Source organism: Pelophylax lessonae (assembly GCF_965119305.1).
Source record: "Pelophylax lessonae genome assembly, chromosome: 1".
Taxonomy (NCBI): domain Eukaryota; kingdom Metazoa; phylum Chordata; class Amphibia; order Anura; family Ranidae; genus Pelophylax; species Pelophylax lessonae.
Window position 1 is genome coordinate 410,176,942 of NC_138768.1, and position 18,625 is coordinate 410,195,566.

Consider the following 18,625-nt stretch of genomic DNA (forward strand, 5'->3'; position numbering starts at 1 on the left):
TAATGTTTACCATCAAGTGCAGGAATTAGTGAAATTTGTGAAGTAAGCGATGGTAAATGAACATAAAAAGTGCAACAAGCCTTTAAAAGTAACAGTTCATTCAGTGCTTTTTCCTTTGTTTCTCCTTACCACGCCGCAGTTGAGGTTTTTGTCCACCTTACAGAAAGTGTGAGGTGGGATCTCCCCTTTGTTGGTGATGATCACACAGATGTCAGTGACTGCAAGCGAGTTCTGAGTACGGTCAAGAGCTGCACGGCGATAAGTGATGAATATTCTTGATGAAGTCGTGGAGCTATTGTTTACATTAGCACAGCGCCCATATGGAGTTGCTTGGATTGTCTCGCAGCCCGACATAAGACGCTCCTTTCCTTCATATAGCACGCTAAAAAAAAAAAAAAAAAAAAAAAAGGATGTCAATTTGTATTATTAGGTAAAAGCATGTAAAAACGGGTACGCATTCTTGAATATTTTCCACACATGAAATACGACAGAGGTGGACCACTGATGAATACAGAACTGGCCATATTGGTTCAACACTGGAAAGAGCTAGACATTTTTAGCAGGCCAGAAAATATATTCTATAAGCTAGAATAAGGCCTCATGTACACAGGGCATTTGCTCAGCTCTCCTAGACATCTTTCCTCCTGGCAACAACATTTTGGGAGAAAAAGCTCTTGATGCTCGTAAACACGTGTTAGGCGCGTCAAGCACTTGGACATTCATTAATTTCACTGGCCAGAACAATCATTTATCCTGGCCACTGAAATGAATTAACACTCAAGCACTAAACACGCCTAGCATTATTGTGCATATACAGGCATTTACACGTTTGCCTCTAAATGCCTGTGTGTGCATGGACACATAGGCTAACATGCTGGGACGTCTAGAGGCAGAGCAGAAAAAATTAAATAAATACACCTAATCCCCTATGAGCAGCGTTAAAAATATCTAGAGTGCATGAGTTTTTTTTTAGGTGCACTGGCATACTAAAAATTTGACTTTTTGTAATCCATTTCAATAAATATAATAAAATTATTTACCCGACCAAAAAAGGGTCTTTCAAAATTTGCACAAAGTTGCCGATAATACGTGTGATATATCTGGTACACAGTGAACCATACCTTTTTCTAAAATTCATTAAACTTATAAGATAACGAAGAGGGCCATACAGATTTTGGTTCAGATCGCTCAGATCAACAAAACATTCCATTAAAAATTAATTAGCTCAGCCAGGTTTATTTGCAAATAAGATGCAGAGGTGAAGTGACCTCGGTAACAGTTAAAAATGTCAAAAAGAAAATCTAAAAAATGGGCCCTCCTAACCCACTTACCTTGAATTGTAATGCAACTACATATAAATCCTGTATAATAATTATAAAATGTATAGGACTTGGCTTTACTATAGTTTACAGAAATGAATGCAGTATATTATACAGCCATTGTTATTTGTCTTTACTTGTTTTTGCTGACAGTTTAGTATTCATTCTTTTCCTGAGTCCCAAGTAAAATATGCTTGCAGTATTTGGTTCCTCGATTTAAAAAATGTAACCCCTTTACAATCACAAAAATATGCGGCATGCAGGAAATGGCTTTTATCCTGGGCGCCGTATAATTCTGTGCTTGTGCTGGAAGCGCAGTCGCTTGCAAGCTCCCATCACAGGGACCTGGGCTGTTGGTGACAGCTTCAGGACTCGTACTACAATTTGTACGTGGGGGAACAGGACCCGATCACATGATCATAGCCTCTGACTATCAGTGATCATTGATCTTGTAGCATGTCACAATGTAGTTCCTCTGTGAAGAAAAAAAAAAAGAATAACTAGTTCATGACTTGATCTAGTTTACTGAGTGTAAGCGGCAATGTGTCAGTAAGTGGCAGTGATTGGTAGCAGTATGTTTTTGGTAAGAAAAAGGCTTCTATATTTAGTGTATGTGCACAAAAAAAAAAAAAAAGCAAAATGCGTACTACGGTTTAGAAATCAAAAAGGGATTTCTAGATGGCCACACTCTTGAACGATAAAATAAGCTTTATTGTATATAAACCACAAAATCCAAGAAAGATTGATGCATTTTGAGCGCTCAGTGCTATTGTTTCTTGGCCCTACTATGGACTAGTGGCCCTACTATACAAAAGACAAATGTACTATCACTGAAATTGTCAGGAGTAGAAGAAATGTTAGGTTTTTTTTGGGTGGTGGGTCATGGCAATAGCAAAAAAAATAGAAGACTAAAATTAAAAACAATTTGATTTTTTTAACCATTTTAGGCCAGTTTTTTTTTTTTTTGATAATGAAAAAAAAAAAAAAAATCAGGAGATATCGGTTTACATTTACCACCAAATGAAAGCCCAATTTGTCCTGAAATAAGGTATAATCCACCGGGATACACCAAGTAGTGGAGAGATGTACAGATAGACACATTTCACATCAGCGGATCGATCGGGTCTGCCTGTCCATTTTTCAGGCCGACCCGACCACCAATTATTCTCTATGGGGTGGCAGATGTCAGAGGACATGTGTCCACTGTCACCCACCGGTATCCAATCCGATCCACTAGAGCTGCACAATTCTGGCAAAAATGAGAATCACAATTGTTTTGTTTAGAATTAAGATCACGGTTCTCAAAATCTTTTTTATTTTAAAGCGATATAATATTTTTTTTTTATTAACCATTTGAAATAAAGCTGTGACTAGGATAACCCCCCTTCGGTCATGGATAACTCATGGGTACTGCTGTGGGTACTGCTGGCTGGTACTGCTGTGGGTACAGCTGGCAAAGAGTGAGCGTGAGCAGCGGCGCAGAGCCGAGGCTACCTGTAGCTCAGCTCTCCTCGGTCTCCTCTCATAATTCGAGTGCATTTGACATCACTCCGCCTGTGACAGAACAGAGCTGGAACTATACAAGAAGCATTGGCTCCGTTCTGACAGCCGAGCTCTGACACAGACAGTCGGGATATCGTCTGGGCGTCAGGCAGCTGCAGCCCATATGCCCGAGACTTGAGATGTCTGGCTATGTGTCATACCGAGACGCATCGCTTAACCCACTGCACTGAGAATCGTGAAAATCGGGGATTGAGATTGCAGGAGATCGCAATTATGATACGATTAATTGTGCAGCTCTACGGTCCACTAAAAACAGATACGTTTGCCATTCCTCCAGTGGATCGGACCACAATTGGATGGAAATGGACATGCAGTCTGTTTCCATCTGACTGCCCCATAGACAACAGAGGCCTGTGCCTGCTCATTATAGTGGAGCGGACACTGACCTGTCATCCGCCTGCTCAATGGACAGATGCCCCGCTGTGCAGGCAAATCCGCTTGGACAGATTCCGCTCCATGTGAAAAGGCGCCTTATACTAACACATGTCAAAGTTGCAAAATTGGATTTTGACACTAGTCATGAAGATGTTAAGAACCCATGCTCTATGGACACTAAGAAAGAAAATCGAAATCCTCAGTTCAGTATGCAAGCATAAAAACAGTTTTAGGGGGGCACCATTGGATTGACTTTTCACCAACATATAGAATAAACCTCCTCATTTTATACTGTGTCATAAAAACCACACAGCTTTTTTGAAGTGAAGCGGACCATCCATGAACAGTGCTGAAGAAAATTATGTAGATGGCATAAAGCTGGCCTAAACAAACATACAATGACTAAGTAGAGCAGTAACCAGGATTGCCAGCTAAGCATCTATGAGCTCTGGACTGCACCACAAGAGACGTTGTACAACTTTTAAAAAAGCAAAATTATTTTTAGATTTTGTCTTAAAAATTACTTGGAATGGCTCCAAGTAATGAAATGAGTCACTCTAATCCAAGCACTTTGAATTTGCTGTATGTGCCACTGCAAAGATTCCGATAGAAGCAGGGCAACAATTAGTGGTGCATGTATAAACTGACCATATTTAGACACTGCAGCACATACCTGGGTGTTGCAAGTTAGGGGCACTTTCCCAAAGCTACACAGAAATAAATAAATAACATTTTAAAGTAAGAAAAGGGTAGAATTCTAGTTTTTGCACCTGAGTATAGGCATGAGGGGACATCTTATTGAGTCTAAGGTAGCCGTAAAAAAAAAAAAAATAAAGCACAGGGTTGCAATTCTTCCCTATCTAGACAAAAACTGAATTTTTGTAAAATCTTACCGTAAAATTCCTTTCTCTGAGTCCTCCGACAGTCGCCGCCTCTTCTAAGTCATCACAAGGGGGCTGTCCCATCTGGCCAATACCCCCCCCTGCATCACCACTCCCAACTCAGTTTGGTAGCATAGCAGTAGGTAATAAGAACCCCACAAAAGAGGGGCGAGGGCGGAGACTGTCGGAGGACTCAGAGAAAGGAATGTTACGGTAAGATTTTACAAAAATTCCGTTTTCTCTTACGTCCTCCGACAGTCGCCGCCTCTTCTAAGTCATCACAATAGGGATGTCCCAAAGCAGTATAGACATGAGGGGTGGGAGACGCAACCGTAGAAAAGGCAACACAGTACCCACATCAGAGAAAGGAATCTTACATGCACTGTAAGAACCAACTGGGCAACAGAGAAAAAAAACAAGCTCAACAGGAGCAACAGCCCAGGAAAGCCAATGCCAACAGCCAGGGACCCAGAGAAAAAAACTCAAGGGTCCATCATGGCACAGCCGCACTGAGAACTTTGCGGCCACAAGAAGCATCATCTGATGCCAGAACGTGTACTTCGTAGAACTTGGAAAAACGTGTGCACCGACGACCAAGTCGCCGCCTTGCACACCTGGGCCACCGAGGCCCGATGCCAATAGGTCCAGGAAGTACTCAAAAACCTGGTAGAGGGCGCCCTAACAGGGAAGGGGGCTGAACCCGTTCCGTCAAGGCGTAAGCCTGTTCAATGGTCTGTCTGATCCACTTGGCAATAGTCGCTGCGGACGCAGCCATGCCCTTCCGAGGTCCCTCAGGAAGGACAAAGAGGGAATCCGTCTTCCGAAAAGACTCCGTAGACGACAGGTAACCCTGATCGCCCTGACAACATCCAAGGAATGCAAGGCAATCTCCTTTGGATGTATTGTCTTCGAACAAAGCGAAGGTAGGACAGTGTCCTCATTAAGGTGATAATCCGAGAGCACCTTGAGAAGGAAGGATGGGAGTGGTCGCAAAACCACCTTATCCCTGTGAATTATCAAGTAAGGGGAGCGGCAAGACAACGCCGCCAGCTCCGACACTCTGCGAGCCGAAGTGATCGCCACAAGAAAAATGGATTTTTGTAAGATCTTACCGTAAAATCCTTTTCTCTTAAGCTCATTGACAGACGTAGTCTTCTTGATTCTCAAGAGCTGGGTTATGTTGTCTCCGCAGGAGTAGGACTAGGCAGAAAGACAAAACGTTCTGGCTCCACCTTAGGGGCAGTCCCTGAGGGTATATCCTCCCTCTCTCTGCTACAGGGAATCAGTTCTGTTTAAAGCAGTACAGAGAATTTAACCCAACCCAACTCAATGATAGAGGGGCGGGTACTACGTCTAACAATGAGCTTAAGAGAAAAGGATTTTACGGTAAGTTCTTACAAAAATCCATTTTTCTCTATCGCTCATTGACAGACGTAGTCTTCTTGATTCTCAAGAGCTGGGACATCCAGAAGCAGTGCCACAAATGAGGGGTGGGGTTGACAAAATCAAATCCAATCTAGAAGGCCCAACCGGTGCCAAACTAGAAGTTTTAAAGGCTCATTATAAACAAAGAATGAGACTAAAGAAAAATTTTCCAACGGAAAAAACCCTCGAGGTAGACCACTGGTCTCCTCAAATTGCGGCCTGCAAAACCTTGCGGCCAAACGAGGCATCAGACGATGCCATAACATCAACTTTATAAAGTTTAGAAAAGGTATGCACCGACGACCAGGTAGCCGCCTTGCACACCTGGACCACTGACGCCTGATGGCGAAAGGCCCATGACGCACTAAGTGCCCGAGTGGAGTGCGCCTTAACAGGGAACGGGGGCTCCCGACCCTTAATAGAATAAGCCTGCACTACCGTCTGTCTGATCCATCTGGAAATGGTCGCGGCAGATGCAGGCAACCCCTTTTTGGGTCCATCTGGGATCACAAAAAGTGAATCCGTCTTGCGAAACGAGTCTGTCGTTTTCAAGTATACCCTGATTGCCCGGACCACATCCAAGGAGTGTAAAGCAAACTCCCGAGGATGACTGGGCTTAGGACACAGGGAAGGTAATACAATTTCTTCATTCAGATGAAATTCTGAAACCACTTTTGGTAGGAAGGATGGATTCGGACGAAGAACCACCTTATCTCTATGAACCACCAGATATGGTGAACGACAAGATAATGCGGCCAGTTCTGACACCCTGCGTGCAGAAGTAATAGCCACCAAGAAGGCCACCTTCTGGGACAACGTGGGTAGAGGAATCTCCCTAATATCTTCAAAGGGAGGTTTCTGAAGAACCGACAACACTAAATTAAGATCCCAGGGGGGTAACGGCGCGTGCACTGGCGGAGCCAGATGTCGCACCCCCTGGATGAAATTCCGCACCAAGGAATGAGTAGCCAAAGGCTTCTGAAAGAAGATGGCTAATGCTGAGACCTGACCCTTGATAGTACTCAAGGCCAGTTTCTGCTCAACCCCTTGTTGCAGAAAAGCCAATATTCGACTAATCGAATAAGACCGAGGACGGAACCCCAAAGGTTCACACCATGCAATGTAGGACTTCCATGTGCGATGATAAATCTTTCTGGAAGTCGCTTTCCTTGCCTCAACTAGAGTAGGAATAACTGAAGCTGACAAACCTTTGTCCTTCAGCACCTGGGTCTCAATAGCCAGGCCGTTAAAGCAAGCGATCGTAAAGCAGGATGGAAGATCGGTCCCTGAGACAGTAGATCCTCCCTGAGAGGAAGTCTCCATGGGACGTCTGCCACCAGTCTGACCATGTCGGCGTACCAAGCTCGACGAGGCCAGTCCGGAGCTACCAGGATTACTGGGATTCCTTCCTCCTCTATCCTGCGAAGAAGTCTTGGCAGTAACGCGAGAGGAGGGAAGGCATATATTAGCTGGTATTGCCCCCACGGGGCGATCAGTGCGTCTGCGGTTTCTGCTAGAGGATCGCGGGAGCGAGCCACGAATCTCTGAACTTTCCTTTTGAATCGTGATGCCAACAGATCCACATCCAGGGTGCCCCACCGTAGGCACAACTGGTGGAAAACGTCTGGATGGAGGGACCATTCCCCCTGATCCAGGGTCTGACGGCTGAGATAATCTGCCTGCCAATTCTCCACCCCCGGAATGAACACCGCAGAGATTGCTGGAACAAATCGTTCCGCCCAGCGAAGAATGCAAGCCACTTCTTTGGCCGCTCGGACACTCTTGGTGCCCCCCTGGTGATTGACATAAGCCACGGCCGTGGCATTGTCCGACTGGATCCGAACCGGGCTGCCCTGGAGCTGCTCGGTCCAGTGAATCAGACAAAGTCTGATCGCTCTCAGTTCCAATACATTTAATCGGTAACCTGGATTCTTCCGGGGACCAAAGTCCCTGGACAGATAACTGACCGAGAATTCCTCCCCATCCGGATAGACTGGCATCCGTGGTCACTATCGTCCAATATATTGGCAGAAATGACTTTCCCTGGCTGAGCATTGGAGACCGAAGCCACCAAACCAGAGACTCTCTGGTCTGTTTGCTCAATCGTATCTGATTGTCCAGGGATTCCGGATTCCGATTCCATCTGAGAAGAATCTCTTGCTGAAGAATTCGGGTATGGGACTGGGCAAATGGGACTGCTTCGAATGAAGCCACCATCAACCCCAGAACCCTCATGCAAGTCCGAAGGGAAGACCAGCTGTTGGACAGTAACAACTGGACTGCTGATTGAATCTTTCGGAGTTTCCCTACCGGAAGGAAAACTCTTGTCCTGACTGTGTCTAGAATTAGACCCAGATATTCGAGCCTCTGGGTGGGAACCAGAAATGACTTTTGCTGGTTCACCAGCCACCCGAATTCCTGTAAAGAAATCATAGTAATTTCTATGTTTTGTAGCAAGGTCTGAGGAGACTCTGCATGAAGCAGAAGATCGTCTAGGTAACCTAGAATCGATATACCTCTTTGGCGCAAAAGTGCCAACATTGGGGCCAACACCTTTGTGAAGACCCGCGGAGCCGTGGCGAGACCGAAAGGTAACGCCACAAACTGATAGTGGTTCTCCTCTACGGAAAAGCGTAGAAAACGCTGATGTCCTGCGAAAATGGGAATGTGAAGATAGGCGTCCTTGATGTCTATGGACGCTAGGACATCCCCTGGATGCAGGAAGGCTGCTACCGTGCGAATGGACTCCATTCTGAATCTTCTTATGTCGACGAAAGAATTGAGTGCTCTTAAGTCCAGAATTGGACGCACTTTGCCCTCTTTCCTGGGTATTGTAAACAGGTTTGAATAAAACCCTTGAAACCGTTCTGTCCAAGGAACGTGGACTACCACTCCTTGTTGTAGTAGATCTGTGACTGCTCTCCGCAGATCTTCTAAACGATCTGAGGATAGTCGGATATTGGAAGGGAAGAATCGCGCCGGTGGGAGAGATCGAAACTCGATCTTGTACCCAGACCTTATGACTTCGCAAACCCATTTGTCCGGGATTCTGGAAAGCCATGGATCCGGGAACCGGCGAAGACGTCCCCCCACCCCAGTTATGGGTGGGGGCGCACCTTCAGGCTTTGGATGGTTTATCTTCAGGTCTGGAGGGGGCGGGCTTTTGCTTGCCCGAACAACGACCCCTGACGCCTCCTGCAGGAGCTTTGGAGGACTTAGTTTTTTCACCCACTGGACAAAAAAACCTCTTGTGAGCAGAAAAAGAAGGCCCTCGTCTTTGACGAGTTCCTCTACCTTTAAAATTTTGCGGTAAAAAAGGTGCTCTTTCCACCGGTGAGATCCTTAATGATCTCATCTAAGTTGGCTCCAAATAGACGCTCTCCTGAAAAGGGGATATTAGCCAATGCTTTTTTGGAACCTTGGTCGGCTAACCAACCTTTTAGCCACAGTGTACGCCTGAGAACCACTGCTGAGACTGATGCTCGCGCCATTAATGGAGTGGCGTCTAACGCCGCATCACACACAAACTGTAACCCCTGTATCATTTGTTCCAACAAACCTGATACCGCCTGAGGGACTTCTTCTAAGTCCCGGCGTAACCACTTGGTCCATTCAGTTACAGCCTGCGAAACCAGACCAATAGCAATTATTGGTCTGAAAGCTGATCCAATCAAGGAAAACATGGTGCGAGACATAGCTTCTATCGATCCACTGGATCTTTAAAAGACGGAGCGTCTTCTAAAGGAATAACCGTGGCTTTATTCAATCTAGCAATAGGTGAATCCACCACAGGTGGTTCTGTCCATTTCTTAATAAGGGTTTCCTCAAACGGATAACGCCTGTCAATGCGTTTAGAAATATTAAAAGTGCGTTTTGGCAGACGCCATTCTTCTTCGATTGGATTGCCAAAACATTTGGGCAATGGAAAAACCTTCGCCACTTTGATGCGTTTTTTAGTCCCAAAAGGGATCTCAGTTTCAGCTATTTCTGATGGAATACCCTGTAACCTTAAGGTCTCTTGAACAGATACAATGAGTGCGTTTACCAACGCTTCCTCTCGGGTTATGGCGGATGCCGAAACATCCTCCTCACTGTCTGAAGAGACAGGACCCGAGACACCAATACCAGATGAAGTACCTGCAACTGCAGAAATAGGCTCAGAGTCTGAATCCGAGGTTTCAGATAATAAGGGGTTAGGCGGGGGTCGCTTTCTTGCGCCCTGTCCCTGACAAGCCACTTCCACCCGGGACACAAAAGTTTCCATAATAGCTGACAAAGATTCAATTGTCAATGGGGTGCTGGAGGATCCCGCAGACCCCTCGAGGGGATCCGGAGGAGATACATGAGTGGCAGGGTCCATGTTAATACAGGACACCTTTGCCAGCAAAACAAAAAAACTTTTTCCTTTTTTTTTTTTTTTTTTTTTGTGTGTCTCCCCCTAGCGCAATAGCGCCCCTCAGAGTACCTGCTTCTCGATCCCACAGAGAGAGAGAGGGACCCCCAAGGCTCACCAACCGATGCAGTGCAGTTTCCAACAAACTGCAGTCAGCGTCTGTCTTACACAGACTGGAAGGAGCTGTTTGCTTTTTCCCGGGCAGAAGGCATGGCTCCGCCCCCTGTGTACGCCTTCCGGCGTTCCCAGCCCTCCACGAGGTAGCTGGGCTCACAAAACATGGCCGCCCCCATAGAAGAGACATAAGACTCCAAAAACATGGCGGCCGGCGTGACCTGAGGACATACATGCATTCGGTCTACGGCAAAATGGCGGCGGACCGCCGATATCGTCTTCCCAGCACATCCACCTGCACTCTGCTAAGAGGTGACATATGGATCTACAGAGATACACTGCACATAAGGTAGGATTATACCTCCTATGTCTGCTGTAATGTTACAGTCTGCTGGGTAGAGTGTTAGCTCTTGAACCAAGTCCACTTCCCACAAACACATGCTGTATTACAAGGGGGACTTGTAAGTATCAGATATATACTGACCATATATGGAGGGGCCCATAATATATACTGCCTCATAATGAGGAAAAAAGGGAACGTTTACTCACCATACCGAACCGACAGGCACCCTCTCTTCACAATACCCTCTCCACCGGGGTGGGGGTTTGTGGACGCCTCGACTCTCTGGTACCTGGCGTCCAAGCGAGACTTTTAACTCGCAAAGTCAGTCCCTTCACTGGGACTCCGTCGCGGCCGACCCAGCGCGGAGCTCTGGTCTGCACGCGCTCGTAGGCAGAAACCGGGGTGACCACTGGATCTCAACAACCAGCCCGTCGCCCGGCCCCGCATACTTACTTGAATATGTCGCGGCCGACCAAGCGCAATGCCATGGTCTGCGCGCGCTCGTAGGCCGGCTGGGGTGACCACAAGTGTCGCCCAGTCCGGCATTTTTGCTTGAAGATCTCACAGGAAAAAAACACTGGAGAAAACTACCTAAAAAATGTCTTTTTCTTAAAGAAAAAAAGTCTTGCCAGGACCAAAAGATCCCAGCAAGGAACTTAGGTCCTTACTCCTGACTAGACAGAAAAAAACTGATTCCCTGTAGCAGAGAGAGGGAGGATATACCCTCAGGGACTGCCCCTAAGGTGGAGCCAGAACGTTTTGTCTTTCTGCCTAGTCCTACTCCTGCGGAGATAACATAACCCAGCTCTTGAGAATCAAGAAGACTACGTCTGTCAATGAGCGATAGAGAAAAGCAACTTTCTTCGACAGCAGAGGCAACGACATCTCCTGGATATATTCAAAGGGAGCCCGCTGCAACGCGGACAGGACCAAGTTCAGGCCCCATGGAGGTAAAGGCTCCTTCCTGGGAGAAGCCAAATGTCGCACACCTTGAATGAACGTGCGCACCAAGGACCGAGACGCCACAGGGCGTTGGAAAAGGACCGCCAGTGCTGACACCTGGCCCTTTATTGTGGCCAGCGCCAGGCGCTGATCCACTCCAGACTGGAGGAAAGCCAAGATTCTCGACCCCGAGTAAGAACGAGGGGAAAACCCACTGGACTCACACCAGGTGAAGTAGGCCTTCAAAGTACGGTAATAGATCTTACCAGAGGAAGATTTCCTAGCCTTGATCAAGGTAGGAATAACCTCAGAGGATAGACCCTTATCCTTCAAGACCTGGGTCTCAACAGCCAGGCCGTTAAAGCCAGCGACTGTAAACCAGGATGGAAGATCGGACCTTGAGACAGGAGATCTTCCCGCAGAGGCAGGCGCCACGAAGGTGCCACTGCCAGGCAAACAATGTCGGCGTACCAGGACCGGCGAGACCAGTCCGGTGCCACCAGAATCACCATGTGCGGTTCCGAGGCCAATCTGAGAAGGAATCGGGATAGCAACTGAATCAGAGGAAAGGCGCACAGCAGACGATACTGATGCCAAGGGGCCACCAACGCATCCGAGGCGTCCGCCAACTGATCGCGCGGTCTTGCCACGAAGCTTTCCACCTTTCGGTGTAGCCGGGATGCGAACAGATCCACATCTGGGGATCCCCAATTCGCACACAGCATCTGAAAGACCTCCGGGTGAAGGGACCATTCCCCCTGGTCCAGGGTCTGGCGGCTCAGATAGTCGGCCTGCCAATTTTTCACACCCGGAATGTATCGCTCTTAGTTCCAGTACATTTAGGGAGGGAGGATTCCTCCTCCGACCAAGTGCCCTGGGCAGATAGGATGCCCAGGACTCCACCCCAGCCCGACAGGCTGGCGTCCGTGGTAACCACTGTCCACACCACAGGGCGGAAGGACTTGCCTTCCGCCACCGACGGGGACTGGATCCACCACAGAAGAGTCAATCTGGTCCGGCGACTCAAGGAGACATCCAGATCCAAGGACCGAGGAAGTCTGTCCCACCTGGCCAGGACCTCCGTCTGGAGAGCCCGCGTGTGGAACCGGGCAAAGGGAATCGCCTCGAAGGTCGACACCATCAACCCCAGGCCCCGCATGCAGGTCCTGAGTGACGAGGACGGATTGTCCCCGAGGGACCTGAGTACGTCCCGCAAAGTCCGGAGCTGTCCTCCGGCAAGAATACCTTTGCCTGAGCAAAGTCCAGAACCATTCCCAGATAGGGAAGGCGAAGCGACGGAGACAACGCTGATTCCTGAACGTTGATGGTCCATCCGAACTCCCGGAGCGTCTGTACCGTGATGGACAGATCGCGCACAAGGTCCTGGCTGGCTCTTGATCTCAGAAGCAGATCGTCCAGGTACCCCAGGACCGCAATGCCCTGGGCCCGTAGCAGGCCCAGGACCGGACCAACACCTTGGTAAACACCCTTTGTGCCGAAGCGAGACCGAAAGGTAACGCCACAAACTGGTAGTGGTCCTTTGCAATAGCAAACCCAAGGTACCGCTGATGACCCTCGAAAATGGGGACGTGCAGGTACGCATCCTTCAGAACTATCGAAGCCAGGTGCTTTCAGGTCCAGAATAGGACGCACTTTGCCTATTTTCCTGGGCACAGTGAACAGATTCGAATGAAAACCCTGAAACCTGTCCCGATGAGGCACCGGGACAACCACTCCCTGAGCCAGCAGGTCCTGCACCGCCCGATGCAACTCCTGCAGACGCCCCGGAAGCAGATGGAGATTGGAGGGAAAGAATCTGTCTGCCGGCCTTGAAAGGAATTTGATCTTGCATCCTGATCGAACGATTTCCTGGACCCACCTGTCCGATATCCGGAGCAGCCAAGGTTTGGAGGAAACCGTGCAAACGTCCCCCCACCCCAGAAACGGGTGAGGGCGCCCATTCAGGCAGAGGCGGAGTGTCCCGCCGAGCCGGCATTGCTGGCTTTCTGCTTACCCGCCCAGGGCTTCCTCTGGTTGCCCTGGGCCTTGAAAGGCTTGCCCATGGATTGGTTCCGAAAAGCACGAAAGGACCCCTGATTAGACCTAGGCGCAGAACCCCGCTTGTCTCGGAAGGACTTGTTCTTCGGGTTCTGGGGCAGTATAGTGCTCTTGCCCCCCGTGACGCCTTTTACCAGGGTATCCAACGCCTCGCCAAAAAGACGAGAGCCAACATAGGGAAAATCAGCAACAGTTCACAGTGAGGACTGGTCGGCCGACCAGCTCTTCAGCCATATCAGTCGCCGGTGAAGCACCGCGACACTCGAGAGGCGAGCCACCAAGGGGGCCTCATTTAAGGCTGCATCACACAGACACATGACTCCTTGGTGGACCTGATCCACCATTTCCAGTCGGGCATGCGGCACGTCATCAGACACCAGGTAGCTACGACGCACCTAGATCCAATCAGCTACCGCCTGAGCCACCATAACGGACGCGAAAACGGGTTTGAGCAACGAACCCGCCACCGTATAGGAATGGCGGGCTAGAGACTCCAACCGCAGGCCCGTGAGATCCCGGAAAACCGGAGTATCCTCAATAGGAACTAAGGTAGCCTTGTTCAGCACGGCCACAGTGTGATCTACCTGTGGAGGCACACACCAACGCGAGTCCGTAGCCGGCACAAAAGGATAAAGCAATTTGAACCGACTAGGCACCACGAAACTGACGTTTTAACGTGCGCCACATTTCATTAACAGTGTAATGAAAAAGCAGCTGGGCAGGGAAAAACCTGCTCAGACTTGCGGGTTCTGCGCGTCCCAAAAAAGGACACAATGCCCGGAGGATCGGGCTCACCCCCTAAATGCAAAGTTTCCGTTACAGAAAACAATTAACTCATCCATGGTCGCCGTTCATCAGGGGACCCTAGGGAGGATGTGTCAACACCCTCAATGTCAGCCTCCCCCTCAGACCCCGGGGGGTCCAGGGATGAGCGGGACCCTGAAAAGGGCACGCTCGCAGCAGCAGCATCAGCCATATCCCCATCTGAATCAGAAGAGCGAGACAGCCTGGGCCGTTTTCTCGCAGCCCGTTCAGACATCAGCATTTCCACATTTGCCACTAAAGTCGCAACTACAGCATCCAGATCAGGTTGCAGCGGGGCCACAGGAGAACTGGGGCCCCCCACCAAAGCTGGAGGGAACTTGTTTTCCTGAGAATCCATGGCTCAATACAGTAAAAAATTACAGTGCAAAAAATCAGTGTACTGTCCCCTTAAATAGCGATGCGGAGTGCGCAGCCCACCGCTACTGTCACAGCAATGAAGACCCCCCAAAGGAGAAAGAAAAACTGAGCCAGAAGCAGTATGCAGAAGACAGAGGGATACACTGCAGAGCCCGCAGATCGTTGCTACCTGTGCCGTCGCAGAGAAAAAAGGAAATGCTGTTGGGAGGGGCTGGCTATAAGCCAGACCTCAGGGAAAATTGCTGCCCCATAGGGAAGCATAGGAGGCTTCACTAAAATGGCCGCCGACATGCGGCCGAACCGATCGTTCTCCCGCCCCTAAAATGGCGGTGGATGGCGCCAAAAACGAGCGGTATACTCGCCCCAGAGGGGCCACACAGTGTGCATAGCAAAAAACATAGTGGGCCGCGCAAATTTTCGCCCGCAGCGGTCGCCGCACCAGACACATGGCTGTACCCCCAAACATGCACCTAAGGTGACACAGGGAAAGGGACCCCCAGCAATCAGACATAGCTGTACAAAAATGAACCCCGCAGGGATCGCACAGGGAGTCACACAGGCACAGATATGGGGACACACAGCAACACAGACTGCCACCCCAGACAGAGGCCCCACACAGAAAAGTACTTACCTGTACCCGATGGCGTGGGGAAGCCTCTATGCATGGATAAACCTCTGTCCTCATCTGACAGGGAGTGCCGTGAGCCAGGGACATGACGCTGCAGTACCACAGACGAGTCCTGTGAGGTAGCCACCTCACGGCTGCATCCCTGCATCGAACAGGGATGGGTCGTTCTTAGTGCCAGGGCGAACCATAGCTGAACGCTCGATGGCGGGCTGGGGGTCCATCTGACCCTCAGTGCCCTGGAGAACCAGGGCGGCCAGTCCGAATCCCAGCACCGCATGATCCATCTTCATCCGAAGACTAAACTAACACTAAAGCTGACAAAATAAACAGCTAGTAAAGTGAGAGAAAAAAACTGACATTTTCAAAGAAAATCAAATAAAAGATCAGGAAGGCTGAGACTAAAGCCCCAGCACAAGGAGAGCCTAACTAGTCCTGATGCTAGGCAGATTAAAACTAAGTTGGGAGTGGTGATGCAGGGGGGGGTATTGGCCAGATGGGACAGCCCCATTGTGATGACTTAGAAGAGGCGGCGACTGTCGGAGGACGTAAGAGAAAAACATTTTTTTTGACTTGACAAACTTTATTTGCCCCTTCCCTCTGGTCCCTACAACGTAAATAGGTTTTAGAACACTACTCCCAATCGGCTGGCATAACGGCAGCAGTATGGGTTGGCCAAAAAGACACAATGTTTCATAACTGTGCATCACTTTTAATTGTTTTTAACTGCTTAGAGCAGTGGTCTCGAAACTGCAGCCCTTTGCTTGCCTTAAAGCGGAGTTCCACCCGAAATTTATACTTACCTCCATCTTCTCGCTCCCGGTCACCTGAAAAACAAATGGATAATCGCAATTTTTTTTTTTTTTTCACTTACCTTTTAGAGAAAATATACTCACCTTACTTCCTTCTTCCTCCCCTCGGCGGCCACGGCGATTCGTCACTTCCTGGCTTTTGCAATGATTCCTGGGAGCTGAACGTCATCGCTCCCAGGAATCATTGCGCCTGCACCGGCCCCGACGCCAGTTCCGGGGCGCGCGCGTCATTCCCTTCTAAACAGCTTCTGGGCATGCCCAGAAGCTGTGGAGGGATGACGCGCGCGACCCGGAAGTGACGTCGGGGCCGGTGCAGTGCATCGTGGGACCGAAGAAGGAGGAAGAGGACCGAAGAGGACGCGGAAGAGGATCGTGCTGGCTTCAAGCTGCCCACACCTGAGATGGCAGCGCTGGAGAAGACAATTTCAAGGTAAGTATTTCTCCTGAAAGGTAAGTGCAACCCGGGACAGATCAGAGGCTAGCCATTGTGGAATCTGCTAGCCCTGACTGTCCCGGGGGTATTTTTGTAAAAAAATGTATAACCAGGGTGGAACTCCGCTTTAAGGCATTATACCTGCCACTGACATCAACAGTGGTGCCCTATTGCTTCCACTAACCCCAACGATGGGGCATAGCTGCTCCCACTGACACCAACTATTTCTACCCCTAATACCAAAGATTGGGCATGGTTTACACCCACTCCTCTAAAGTCTGAAGGACAGTAAACTGGCTCTTTCTTTAGAAAGTTTGGAGACCCCTGGCTTAGAGTAGAGTATAGTGAGTGTTAAAAGGTAGGCAGGGTGGAAAGAATAACTTGGTATATATTTGAGTGGTAAAATCTAAAGCGGAGTTCCACCCAAAAGTGGAACTTCCGCTCATTTGCTTCCTCTTCACCCCCCGCCCCCGGGTGCCGCATTTGGCACCTTTCAGGGGTACCTGTTTTTGACAGGTATCCTTCCACATTTCTTGGAGACAGTGCCGCTGCGCCGTCCCTCAAAAGTTCATATTGTCCAGCTTTTCCTTCCCCCAGAATGCGCAGCACGCTTCGCGCATGCGCAGTAGGGAGCCGGCTGTGGAGCATGCATGTGTGCATGGTGGCAGCACCCAGCAGCCGATCCGAAAAGTATTTGTAGCTGGTGACGTCACTTCCGCCTCTGTGTCCCATGCTGGCCCAACACGGAAGCACAACATGAGAGCCAGCCTTCCATCTTCAGTGGTATTTGGGATGACAGTACCCAAGAACTCAGTGGAAAAGCCAGACCACACATCTTCAGAGGAGCCCATAAATTTTACACTCTTGTAAGATTTTTTAATCTGAAATAAATGAATCTATTTTAATACTGCACTTCGTGGCACCTCCACCCTTATTTTCTGAACTAGGCTTTAAGTCAGGGGTCGGCAACCTACGGCCCTCGCCGCTAAATGTCCGGCCGGCGGACATTTTAAAGTGTTTGTTAAGCCACTTTGTTATGTTTACACAAACGTCCCTGTTTGCTAATGACAAGTGTCCCAGTGCCTGTGCTTTATTAAAAAAAATCCCGCTATATACTCAATATACCTGAAATGCCGTTATATACCTGCTCGCGTGAACAGCCGGCTCTCCCCTCTCCCGATCTGGCAACTAGAGTGGGAGGGGTTGAGAGTCCCCCGCTGACGTCAGCAGGAAGGGGAGGAGGAGGGAGCCAGCCGGTCATGTGGCGCTCAAAAATCAGGTATATAGCTGCATTTTATTAATAAAGCACAGGCACTGGGACACTTGTCATTAGCCCACAGTGATGTGTAATATAAAGGAGGCCAGAGGTACAGGGGCTGTGTAATGTAAAGGAAGCCAGAGGTATGGGGGCTATTTAATGTAAAGGGGGCCAGAGGGAAAGGGGGCTGTGTAAGGTAAAGGGGGCCAGAGGTGCAGGGGCTGTGTAATACTATCTTCATTTATTAGCATATGAATGCGGCCCTCCATGAACTCACATTCATTGAATTTGGAAAAAAGGTTGCTGACCCCTGCTTTAGGCTTACAATGGTTTTATGCTCTCTGCTAAACTTCACACAGGAACGCAGTCTGGGAAACCCTGACACAGAGTTTAAAATGCACTGGGTGTGTGATCTTCTGCAGGTATTAAAATAATCCCAACGACACAAACAAAGAAAATGGCCCCTGCCAATGGCAAATGTGTGCTAACTAAACCCCTGTTTTTAACGCATACTTTTGGACAGGTTAATTCGATTGGTTAGCAAACTGGTTGGTGAACTGAGCTGGGAATTTGTTTTTTTTTTGTTTCACATGCATTGCCCTTCCATGTGCTCTTTGCTGTGAAGGCCAGTTATAGGTGGGGGCAGGGACCATTTTGTTTGTTGTTGATCTATACTGGTGAGTGGACACACTGGATGCCTTCGCTGCCACTGTGCTATGAGCTGGGCGTCCACTGTGCCCTCAAGTACCTTTAAGGAGTGTTGGGCTCCCTCCAGGCTCACCTGCCCCCTATCTATCCATTAGGAGTGCATGTGGTTCCACTGTGGAGACTCTGATAGATTTTAGGAGTTAGGACTGCAGGTAATACAGGGTGCCGTGAAGTTGCCCTGCAGCTTACACATG

At 49.0% G+C, this 18,625-nt stretch overlaps 1 protein-coding gene across 1 annotated transcript in view; it reads right to left on the minus strand.

The window, feature by feature from the left end:
* DENND4C (DENN domain containing 4C) overlaps positions 1-18,625 on the minus strand; it is a 274,603-nt gene that overhangs the window by 204,489 nt on the left and 51,489 nt on the right. Inside the window, exon 3 of the mRNA XM_082257942.1 lies at positions 130-382. Within this exon, the coding sequence (XP_082114068.1) occupies positions 130-382 (253 nt within the window). The remainder of the gene's footprint in view (positions 1-129; positions 383-18,625) is intronic.